The 12,946-nt window shown below is 40.0% G+C and overlaps 1 protein-coding gene across 3 annotated transcripts in view; it reads left to right on the top strand.

Moving 5' to 3' along the window:
• kgua (Guanylate kinase) overlaps positions 1-12,946 on the top strand; it is a 36,091-nt gene that overhangs the window by 855 nt on the left and 22,290 nt on the right. The window contains exon 1 of one of the 3 annotated variants that reach the window (XM_014190925.2): positions 130-296. The exons of the other annotated variants lie outside the window; for them this stretch is intronic. Within the exon in view, the coding sequence (XP_014046400.1) occupies positions 263-296 (34 nt within the window). The 5' untranslated portion in view covers positions 130-262. Of the gene's footprint in view, positions 1-129; positions 297-12,946 lie in introns of those variants that run through there. 3 annotated transcript variants of the gene reach the window in all.

Raw genomic sequence — 12,946 nt, 5'->3', positions numbered from 1 at the left:
CTGCTACCACTGTAAAATACGTTAATCAAACAATTCGATTATTTTCTCTGTCCGCTTTAAAACATTGCTTTGGTTGTAGATTGCCAAACGAGCTGTGGAAGTCTGTGTATAGCATGCAGTCTAAACGCTCACGAATTACTCGTTTATTTGGCTCGTGATGATGACGTCAAACTCGATCTGTAATGCTCTCACACAAGGTGGACAGAATATGGAGAAGACGCCTTGGAGACATTATTGAGATCTTGGACCGCAGTCATTGCAGATGTATATGAGGTATTTCTTCAGGCTCTTCTCAGGTAGGATGATATACTCTTTTGACCGCTGGTCTATAAAAGGTGTCAATAGCCCTGCTGTTTCCCTCTCATCACTGAAGACGCTAGTTAGCCAGTCTCACACAGGCCATAAACATTGGTCAATCCGTGTTCCATTCGACAGAAGTCGTTGTTTGCTTCTTAATTAAGTTTAAAATGTCTTGTTTACATAATTATCTATCCTCTCCCACACAGCTATTAGAAGTCCAACCTGCTATAGATATTATAAGTGGTGCCTAAATTGGGTGTCAACGTTAAGCTGGCTTCAACTTGGATGTTTCTAGAAAGCCAGCATGCCTGTGATTTTTATTATAGGGGACAATATGGTGAGAAAAGGAAAACTGATTGTTAGTACAGATTGGACCTGGATTGGCTGCTTTTGTCTACTTTGTTGTTGAATGGAAACAAGTGCCTTATTTTAACTGCATATAATATGGATTCTAAGACCTTCCCATGCAATATGGTTTTTAGATTATTGTCAGGGGGGAAAATAAGATGGAACGGTTTGGTATGAAGTATCGGCAAGAGCAATAGTGGGGGTATGCAGTCTACAGTTCTCTTGGAATCTATTTGACTATTTATCATTACCGCATGTAAGTCGCATGAAAAATTCACAAATAGATCTGGAATACGCTCCAAAATGTGGTGTGGTTCAATGGTAACACAGACATTTTGCCAAGGCAGAGATAAGTGCGTGGACAGCAGTGTACGCATCAATTCAGGTTGCAAGACTTGTTTAGGCCTAATGAATGAGTGAAATACTATAAGAGACATGTTGGCTCGTTTTCACATCTTTTCAGTTCCTTAACCGGTCAAACTGATGTCATATGGAAATCTCCCTGGTCCCTAAAATGCCCTCGCTCCGTGAGTGAAGAGGAAATGAAAACACTTTTCCGACGTCAACTAGATTGTTGATGATGCATTGATAATTCTATCGATTTATGACATTCTGGTGAGCAAGGCTTTATTTAGTATTCTAGACCGGGGTTTCCCTAACTCGGTCCTGGGGCCCCCACTGGGTGCATGAGCTAGGACCAAAAAAACGAAACTACACAGCTGATTCAAATAACCGTCTCATCATCAAGCTTTGAGTATTTTAATCAGCTGTGTATTGTAAGGGGTCAGGTTAGGAGTTCAGAAATTAGCATTTTCAAAATGCAGACCTTCATTTGAAACCACTTCACATGCATTTTTTCCTTAACAGAAAATGCATTAGTGCAACACGTTCGGCAGAAAATAACTACATTTTCATAAAAACAGAAGTGCAACGCTAACAGTTTACACAAGTAAATGAGCTTACAATGAAAAAGCAATGTATTTTTTGCATTGCGATCATATTTCTAATGTTTATCATAGAAAGAATGTAGCCAACTACATTTCCTAAGTTAATTTTACCAGAGAAACACTGAGAAAAGTAGCTACATATCAGTCAGTGCTGTCTGATGATAGAATGTCAGTTTGTGATTTCTCATCCAAGTGGAAAAGTATAACTGAAGCACAACATTAGTCTGATGCTGAGCAGAAATGACAATAAGAAGCATTTTTTTTTATCTGCGTTTACAAAAGGCAGCAAGATATCTTATGCATTCTTTTTTTTTCTCTGCATGAAAAACGCAGAATTCTGCATTAACGCGACTCCCGGGGGCCCCAGGACCGAGTTCGGAAAACCCTGTTCTAGACGAGCATCAAGTAATGACAGCAGATAAGCTGAATATATCTAATTATAGACAAGAAAAAAAAATAGCCTACCAAATGTCATAAATTATAAGCAGAAACAAATCTAAATGAGGCTTAAACTATTCCCCCCCCCTTGAAATTCCGCCGTCCCTGAGTAATGTGTGCTGGTAGTCTACATGAGCCTTCTGAAGTAACTGACTATCAGATGAGAACATCATGACTGGTTGTGTTTGACACATTAAAAGGTAGGCTAATACATTTTAAAAGTTAAACAACAAATCTTGACTATTAAATTAATAGGGATTCTATATGTAATTCTATTATTAGGCCCATAAAATGTTTAAATAAAAGCACGTGCAAACATAGGAAGTCCCTGTACTGGGAAGAAATTAAATATACTTTCACCCCTGATTTTTAAAGTTAATACCTGTTGGGGATAGGGGGCAGTATTTGCACGGCCGGATAAAATACGTACCCGATTTAATCTGGTTATTACTACTGCCCAGAAACTAGAATATGCATATAATTATTGACTTTGGATAGAAAACACCCTAAAGTTTCTAAAACTGTTTGAATGGTGTCTGTGAGTATAACAGAACTCATATGGCAGGCAAAAACCTGAGAAGATTCCTTACAGGAAGTGCCGTCTCTGACCATTTATTGGGCTTCTACACTCTCTTTATTGAAAACTGAGTATCTCTGCTGTAACGTGACACTTCCAACGGCTCCCATAGGCTCTCAGAAGGCGGCAAACCGCTGAATGATGTCTTTGCAGGCCCTGGCTGAAAAACATTAGCGCATTTGGATGGTGGTCGATCAGAGGACAATGAGACTGAGGCGCGTGCACGAGGCGACACCATGTTTTTCTTTTCTCTGTCTTTGAACGTAAACAGAGTTTCCCGGTCGGAATATTATCGCTTTTTTACGAGAAAAATAGCATAAAAATAGATTTTAAACAGCGGTTGACATGCTTAGAAGTACGGTAATGGAATATTTAGAATTTTTGTCACGAAACGCGCCAGGCGCGTCACCCTTCGGATAGTGTCTTGAACGCACGAACAAAACAGAGGATATTTGAACATAACTATGGATTATTTTGCTAGTTCTGAACGTCACATGCTAATGTAAAAAGCTGGTTTTTGATATAAATATGAACTTGATTGAACAAAACATGCATGTATTGTATAACATAATGTCCTAGGATTGTCATCTGATGAAGATCATCAAAGGTTAGTGCTGCATTTAGCTGTGGTTTGGGTTTATGTGACATTATATGCTAGCTTGAAAAATGGGTGTCTGATTATTTCTGGCTGGGTACTCTGCTGACATAATCTAATGTTTTGCTTTTGTTGTAAAGCCTTTTTGAAATCGGACAGTGTGGTTAGATTAACGAGAGTCTTGTCTTTAAAATGGTGTAAAATAGTCATATGTTTGAGAAATTGAAGTAATAGCATTTCTAAGGTATTTGAATAACGCGCCACGGGATTCCACTGGCTGTTGAGTAGATGGGACGATTTCGTCCCACCTACCCTAGAGAGGTTTTAAGCATATCCTCTGGTGGAATTATTCTAATCGAATGACACTATTAGATTTCTTCAAAACAATTTAACTTTATTTATTACTTCAGTAATGGAGTGTTAACGGTCACCCAATGGTGTAGACTTCAAGCCCAAATAAACAGGGTTAGGTTACAACTTTATAGTGTTCCTGAGTCCTTGTGACGAAGAACAGATATAGAAATTATACAAAAGGGTACATTGTGATCTCATGCAACAAACATCAAGATTTACATGCCGCCAAATATCTGTCTCTAGTTAATTTACAGATTATTTTTTTATATATACAGAAATACTAATGTAACCTAGGACACTAGGTCATTCCCTCAAATGATTAAGTCCAGTGTTCATCTTCCATATGGGATAAATAAACTGGAGATTGGGTCTCCCTGGCACCGACAGACAGGCACACAGACACTAATCTTAGAATGGAATGCAGTCTTTAGGTTATCACCAAGCCATCGTAAATCTACTGTCAGCGTTAACAGACTCATGATAGTTCTAAGAACCCAATTCTGTTTGCTGTCAGAAAAAAAGACAGTGTGAATGTACTAATATAGGATTACATTCTAATATAAAAGTAATGTGATTAACATAAATGTTGTAATTCTACGACACCTCCTTTTTTTGGGGCGGCAGGTAGCCTAGTGGTTAGAGCGTTGGGCCAGTAACCAAAAGGTTGCTGGATCGAATCCCCAAGCTGTCGTTCTGCCCCTGAAGCCACTGTTCCCTGGTAGACCGTCATTGTAAATAAGAATTTGTCCTTAACTGACATGCCTAGTTAAATAAAGGCTAAATGTACAAAGATGTATAGAGCCTACACACGTGGAATATCTTACATGACTGAACACTTTGTTCATATTTCTGACTGCATTAACTACCAATTAGCCTAATGAAATTTTAAGAGCCAACTGATTTTACATGATGAAAGGTTGGTCACTGTCTGGCAAAGACCGATCACATGCTGTGGAACGCATATGTCCTAGTAAACCTAATGCCAAATCTGTAATGGCATGCAGACTGTTTCTTGTAACCTTTTGAATTAGCTTTATCCCATGCCTGTAGTCAACTCGCATGCACCTTGTTTTCTGTCACATTTGAAAAGTGGTGCCTTGAGGTGTTACGGAAATCTTATAGGCTCAACCTATGTATGGTGATGTTGTAGACCCAATTCTTTTGGAATGTGTTAGGGATGCACCGATATGACATTTTGGCCGATATCCAATATTTTCCTTGCAAAAACCCCCCCCTGATAATCGATATTTAACATTTGTGGCCTTTTTATAAGCATTCAAGAACAGTTAAATGGTTGAAACACACACTGACCAAAATGTTATTTTGTTGGCTTTTATGTATGTCCCCATTACCAGTAAAACATAATCAAAACCTATTACTTTGCTGTGCTGTTTCGTTGTTCAGTCTCAACCAGGATTTCATCATACATGTCAAGCAGTGAAGTTTCAGCTCTTTATGTCTGTGGCCTCTCTTCCTCGGTGCGCTCTGTCACTGTGTCCGTGTATCTTGTCCAGCTGTGTCTAACATTTCACGTAAACCCTGTTTCTTGTCTGCATCGAAGTAGAGGTCCTTGTACCTAGCATCGAGCATGGTGGCGACACAGTAAAGAGGCTCAGAGAGACTGCCACTGAATCGCTTGTTCACAGCCTCGAGTACTTTTGCAAGTTAGACCCACGGTCTGTGTCGGTAGTTTTGTTGAAGGCGTTTCAATGCCATGACAGAGGGTATCACGTCTGCTGCAGGCGCAGTTGATTAGCTTATTTCTTGAGTCAGTTGTTCAAATGGCGCTAGGAGTGTTCATGTTCTCAAATGCCATTGAAATGGCAGCAGCGGTATGAAAACCAGCACATTCTTGAGTATGCAATACGGCTTTCCTCAGTACAAAGTCCTTGTCGACCCACTGTGCTGTCAGACTCAGCATGCTCATGAGGCTGACATCGCTGATCCAAATGTCAGTCGTGAAGCTAATAGCAGTGACGCCCATAGCAAGTAGCTCATAGATGTGCGTTTCAACAATGTGTAACTCCGGTAGGGCAACATCTGAAAAATAGCACCTACTTGGTAGTGTGTACTGGGGCTCGAGGTGCTCGACCAGTTGGCAAAAGCCAACATCATCCACGACAGAGAACGGTTTGTTGTCAAGGGCAATGAATACCATTATCTTGGCATTAATGGATTTTATTCTTAGTTGTCTCGCTGAAATGTTCTTACTCTTTCATACTTTGTTAAAAGTATTTTTCTGCTTTTGTTCTGTGTAGCGCTGTATTTTTCGTGGCGTCATTACGTCATCTACCTACTTTATATAGGTATGCACGTCAGCTTTGACATCGGTTTTTCACATCGGCGTTAAACTAGACTTCATGCCGATGTTGGCATTTTTTGCTAATGTCGGACGATTCCGATATGCTTACTGATATATCGTGCATCCGTAGAATGTGTTAAAGATTATTTTCACTAACTTGTCACCTTCTTTGGAAATTCACAATTTCTGGTTGGTATTCTGATTGCAAGTAAGAAAAAGCTAGATCTAGACCCAGCTAGATTTATATGGATGGGCAATGGTGCGGTTACTTTATTAGGCATGACATTAACAATATGGTTTGTATCCAGTCTGTCACAACATATGGACAGAAAATAGTCTGACTCTTTACATCCCAGAGTCAAGCCCATTACTCTGATTCTGGCATTGAAAGGAGCTGTCCATTTTGTTTGGGGTTTAAATATTCAAGAGGTGGTGGAGAATGAATGAATGCCTGTCACCCGCAGTTGTCAGGAAAAACCTCAGTGCATGGATCTTTCTTGTAGGGGGTGAGCCGAGGATTGGGTTAAGCTGAAGCTGGGTTTCTAAGGTCTGATTAGCCTATTACATAGAGAGAGAAATAAAAAAGTATGGAAATTACAAACTCCTTTTTCTGCAGATATGTCTAGTTCCTTTAAATTAGCATCTATAGATTTATGCGGAGGAGGCAGCACTATAGCTAAATATAACACGTCATCCGCATGGAGTGTTATTTTTGGACATCTACCCTAACCCACTGACTGTTCAGTAAGTAGCCTATAGACTAGCAATGCATAGATGGTATGGTCGTTTAAGAGTGAGATGCAATATACCTATTTTGTGGTATGAATAGGCCTTATTTAGTAATTTATGAGATATAGGCTAGGTCTTTATATGTTTGCAATGTTTAATAGTAATGGAATAGGCTGTGGTATGTAGACTGTTGTATGATAGATAATTGCTCGTCTGAGTTTTTGTGTTTTGCATGATTGGTTTATAATTTTCAAACTCATTTTGCATTCGGTCTTCAACGAGGTCCGGACGGCCGCTCTGAAAATGTGTTATTTCCTGACTGTCCCAATTTGTAAAAAAATATTCTTCTATCCATAGTTTTGAGAATTATCGATGCTCCCTGACTGTCTGGCTTTCATTTCAATGATTATTAGAGAACTGTATACAGTCAAACTGAATGTAGGCCCATTTATCATTTCTACATAGTTTCGATTTGGTTTATAGTCATCTAAAAGTACGAGTTCAGTTTTTTCATAACAATCGGTAATCTGCATTTTTGGACACCGATCATGGCCGATTACATTGCACTCCACAAGGAGACTGCGTGGCAGGCTGACTACCTGTTATACGAGTGCAGCAAGGAGCCACGGTAAGGTGCTAGCTAGCATTAAACATATCTTATAAAAAACTATCAATCTAAACATAATCACTAGTTAACTGCACATGGTTGATGATATTACTAGTTTATCTAGCGTGTTCTGCTTTGTATATAATCGATGTGGTGCCTATTAATTTATCATTGAATCACAGCCTACTTCTCCAAACGGGTGATTTAACAAGCGCATTCGTGAAAAAAAGCACTGTCGTTGCACCAATGTGTACCTAAACATCAACGCCTTTCTTAAAATCAATACACGAGTATATATTTTTAAACCTGCATATTTGGTTAATATTGCCTGCTAACATTAATTTCTTTTAAATAGGGAAATTGTGTCACTTCTCTTGCGTTCTGTGCAACAGTCAGGGTATATGCAGCAGTTTGGGCAACCTGGCTCGTTGCGTGAAGACTATTTCTTCCTAACAAAGACAGCCAACTTCACCAAACGGGGGATGATTTAACAAAAGCGCATTTGCGAAAAAAGCACAATCGTTGCACGAATGTACCTAAACATCAATGCCTTTCTTAAAATCAATACACAGAAGTATATATATTTTTAAAACTGCATATTTAGTTAAAAGAAATCTAGGTTAGCAGGCAATATTAAACTAGGGAAATTGTGTCACTTCTCTTGCGTTCAGTGCACGCAGAGTCAGGGTATATGCAACAGTTTGGGTCGCCTGGCTCGTTGCGAACTAATTTGCCAGAATTTTATGTAATTAGGACATAACATTGAAGGTTGTGCAATGTAACAGGAATATTTAGACTTATGGATGTCACCCGTTAGATAAAATACAGAACGGTTCCGTATTTCACGGAATGTTTTGTTTTCGATAGTTTTCGGATTTGACCATATTAATGACCTACGGCTCGTATTTCTGTGTGTTATGCTATAAGTCTATGATTTGATAGAGCAGTCTGACTGAGCGGTGGTAGGCAGCAGCAGGCTCGTAAGCATTCATTCAAACAGCATTTTTGTGCGTTTGCCAGCAGCTCTTCTCTGTGCTTCAAGCATTGAGCTGTTTATGACTTCAAGCCTATCAACTCCGAGATTAGGCTGGTGTAACCGATGTGAAATTGCTAGCTAGTTAGCGGGGTGCGCGCTAATAGCGTTTCAATCGTGACGTCACTCGCTCTGAGACATTGAAGTAGTTGTTCCCCTTGCTCTGCAAGGGCCGCGGCTTTTGTGGAGCGTTGGGTAACGATGCTTCGAGGTTGGCTGTTGTCGATGTGTTCCTGGTTCGAGCCCAGGTAGGGGTGAGGAGAGGGACGGAAGCTATACTGTTACACTGGCAATACTAAAGTGCCTATAAGAACATCCAATAGTCAAAGGTATATGAAATACAAAATGGTATAGAGAGAAATAGTCCTATAATAACTACACCCTAAAACTTCTTACCTGGGAATATTGAAGACTCATGTTAAAAGGAACCACCAGCTTTCATATGTTCTGAGCAAGGAACTTAAACGTTAGCTTTTTTACATGGCACATATTGCACTTTTACTTCTCCAACACTTTGTTTTTGCATTATTTAAACCAAATTGAACATGTTTCATTATTTATGAGGCTAAATTGATTTTATTGATGTATTAAGTTAAAATAAGTGTTCATTCAGTATTGTTGTAATTGTCATTATTATAAAAACGTATATATATATTTTTTTTTAATCAGCCGACGTAATCGGTATCGTTTTTTTTGGTCTTCCAATAATCGGTATTGAAAAATCATAATCGGTCAACCTCTACTCCTGGGGGCTGACAAACTTTACGCCACAGCAATGTCTCAATGTAGTGACCGTGACCCCCTCCCCCTTAAACAACTAATGGACAATTTGCAATGACATCTCAGTAGAAAATCTCCCTAAAGGAGCCCCATAAAGAGAGGGGAAACTAAAAACAAATTATATCTCAGCTCCAACGTGACAATGGCTAGCGAGACAGAGAGAAGCAAATTTGAAGAGGAACCAACGTCTTTCAAATCCGCTGTGTGGGAACATTTTGGATTCAGCGTTCAATACGATGACGTGTGTAAGAAGACCATAAAACAAAGTAGAGTCTGCAATCATTGCTTTGCCACTGTCGGCTACTCGAGTGGAAACGCTCCTAACATGATGTCTCATTTACGTGGCCATCACCCGGCCGTATCCCTTGCAGGTGGAACTGGAGCAAGGAGAGTCCAATCATTAGCGAAAACACAACAATCTCTCGCTGCTGCCTTCCATCAACAATTTGTGACAAATTCAGAAAAACAAAGAAATAACGAAAGCAGTGGGAGTATTCATAGCCATATTCGGTGGTTACTGACTCGGGATTTCGTCACCTGATGAGAAAAAGTTAACCGGGTTACAATGTCCCCTCCTGCACACATTTCAGCAGCAAAGTAATTTCCAAACACTATGAAACATCACGGAGAGAAACTGAAAATGAATTGACACAGGCAGCCTATCTAGATCTCTCCACTGATAGTTGGACCTCCCAGAGCAACTCAAAGCTACCTCACTGTGACTGTTCACTATGTACGCGATTGGGAGATGAAGAGCCACAGGTTATCCAAGCTAAGAAGCACTTTTTATTTGTAATGTATTTTTTTTCTCCCCTTGATTTCATACAGTAGAGACAGAAAACAGGCCTAGTAAGTCATGCTGCCATTTTTTCAAAGGGAAAGCTTTGTCTATAGGCAAAATAAGAGTTAATTGTTTAAGGGTGATGTGTTTTATATTTTTGATTTACACAACATGCCTACCACTTTGACGATGCCTACCACTTTGCCTACCACTTTGTGAAACGAGAACAAAAAAACAGAACTACTTCAATACTTTGTAGAGCCACCTTTTGCAGCAATTAGCTGCAAGTATCTTGGGGTATGTCTCTCTAAGCCTGTCACATCTAGCCACTCGGATTTTGCCCGTTCTTCAAGGCAAAATTGCTTCAGCTCCAAGTTGGATGGGTTCTGCTGGTGTACAGCAATTTAAGTCATATCACAGATTCTCAAATGGATTGAGATCTGGGCTTTGACTAGGCCATTCCAAGACCTTTTAAATGTTTCCCCTTAAACCACTCAAGTGTTGCTTTAGCAGTATGCTAAGGATCATTGTCCTACTGGAAGGTGAACCTCCATCCCAGTCAAAATCTCTGGAAGACAAACAGGTTTCCCTCAAGAATTTCCCTGTATTTAGCACCATCTTCCTTCAATTCTGACCAGTTTCCCAGTCCCTGCCGATGGAAAAACATCCCCACAGCATGATGCTGCCACCACCATGCTTCACTGTGGGGATGGTGATGAGAGGTGTTGGGTTTGCGCCAGACGTAGCATTTTCCTTGATGGCCAAAAAGCTCAATTTTAGTGTCATCTGACCAGAAGACCTTCTTCCATATGTTTTGAGGAGTCTCCCACATGCCTTCCGTAAAGCTCAGCTCTGTGGAGTGTATAGCTTAAAGTGGTCCTATGGACAGATACTCCAATCTCCGCTGTGGAGCTTTGCAGCTCCTTCAGGGTTTTCTTTAGTTGCCTCTGCCATTGTTGCCTCTGATTAATTCACTCCTTGCCTGGTCCATGAGTTTTGGTAGGCGGCCTTCTCTCTTGGCAGGTTTGTTGTGGTGCCATATTCTTTCAATTTATTTGTTTTAATGACGGATTTAATGGTACTCCGTGGGATGTTCAACGTTTCGGATATTTTTTTATAACCCAACCCTGATCTGTACTTCAACTTTGTCCCTGACCTGTTTGGAGGGCTCCTTGGTCTTCATAGTGCTGCTTGCTTGGTGGTGCCCCTTGCTTAGTTAGTGGTGTTGCAGACTAGGCAGCCTTTCAGACAGGTGTGTGTGTATATATACTGAGCTCATGTGACACTTAGATTGCACACAGGTGGACTTAATTAGTTAAATAATGTGACTTCTGAAGGTAATTGGTTGCACCAGATCTTATTTAGGGGCTTCATGGCAATGTGGGTGAATATATATGCACGCACCACTTTTCTGTTTATTTTTTGAACAAGTTTTGTTCTTTTTTTCCCCCCTGATTTTTTGACTATTTTGTGTATGTCCATTACATGAAATTCAAATAAAAAATACATTTCAATTACAGGTTGTAATGCAACAAAATAGGAAAAACACCAAGGGGGTGAATACTTTTGCAAGGCACTGTGTGTATATACACACACACACACACACACTACTGGGCAAAAGTTTTAGAACACCTACTCGTTCAAGGTTTTTCTTTATTTACTATTTCCTACATTGTAGAATAATAGAAGACATCAAAACTATGAAATGACACAAGGAATCATGTAGTAATCAAAAAAAGTGTTTAACAATTCAAAATATATTTTATCTTCAAAGTAGCCACCCTTTGCCTTGATGACAGCTTTGCACACTCTTGGCATTCGCTCAAGCAGCTTCACTCTGCGGTCCAGCTCATCCCAAACCATCTCAATTGGGTTGAGGTTGGGTGATTGTAGAGGCCAGGTCATCTGATGCAGCACTCATCCACTCTCCTTCTTGGTCAAATAGCCCTTACACAGGCTGGAGGTGTGTGGAATCATTGTCCTGTTGAGAAACAAAGTATAGTCCGACTAAGTGCAAACCAAATGGAATGGCGTATCGTTGCAGAATGCTGTGGTAGCCATGCTGATTAAGTGTGCCTTGAATTCTAAATAAATCGCAGACAGTGTCCCCAGCAAAGCACCATCACACCACCTCCATGCTTCACAGTGGGAACCACACATGTGGAGATCATCCGTTTATCTATTCTGCATCTCACAAAGCCACGACTGTTTGAACCAAAAATCTCAAATTTGGACTCATCAGACCAAAGGATAGATTTCCACATGTCTAATGTCCATTTCTCGTGTTTCATGACCCAAGCAAGTCTGCTTCTTATTGGTGTCCTTTAGTAGTGGTTTCTTTGCAGCAATTCAACTATGAAGGACTGACTCACACAGTCTCCTCTGAACAGTTGATGTTGAGGTGTCAGCAATTTCTGAGGCTGGTAACTAATGAACTTATCCCCTGCAGCAGAGGTAACTCTGGGTCTTCCTTTCCTGTGGCGGTCTTCAGACAGTTTCATCATAGGGCTTGATGGTTTTTGCGACTGCACTTGAAGAAACTTTCAAAGTTCTTGATATTTTCTGGATTGACTGACCTCCATGTCTAAAGTAATGATGGACTGTTGTTATTCTTTGCTTATTTGAGCTGTTCTTGCCATAATAGGTCTTTCACCAAAAGGGCTATCTTCTGTATACCATCCCTACCTTGTCACAAGAGAACTGAATGGCTCAAACGCATAAAGAAGGAAAGAAATTCCACAAATTAACTTTTCACAAGGCACACCTGTTAATTGAAATGCATTCCAGGTGATTACCTCATGAAGCTAATTGAGAGAATGCCAAGAGCCTGCAAAGGGGGGCGCTCAAGATGGCGGCATGAGAGGGTGTAACATTTCTAGCTGAGGAACAATTTTAGGGTTTTATCAGAAAGTTTATAGTTTTAAACTGCAGTTGCAATTTGTTTTTTCACAAAAAAATGATATCTAACCATACAATGTAGCTATTTTGAATAATCTTATAATTAATCGAACCATTTGAAATATAGTTTTGATGATTTCCAACGAACAAGCTAGCTATCGAAAAGTTTCAGCGTGAGTAGTTAGCCTGCTAACGTCTTCATAGCTAGTAGCATGGAATCAGGATATGACCAAACTGTTGCTGAGATGGATGTTGTA

This window comes from Salmo salar, chromosome ssa03, assembly GCF_905237065.1.
Source record: "Salmo salar chromosome ssa03, Ssal_v3.1, whole genome shotgun sequence".
Classification (NCBI taxonomy): domain Eukaryota; kingdom Metazoa; phylum Chordata; class Actinopteri; order Salmoniformes; family Salmonidae; genus Salmo; species Salmo salar.
Note: the sequence above shows the minus strand (reverse complement) of the source record. Positions and strands in the feature narration are given on the sequence as shown.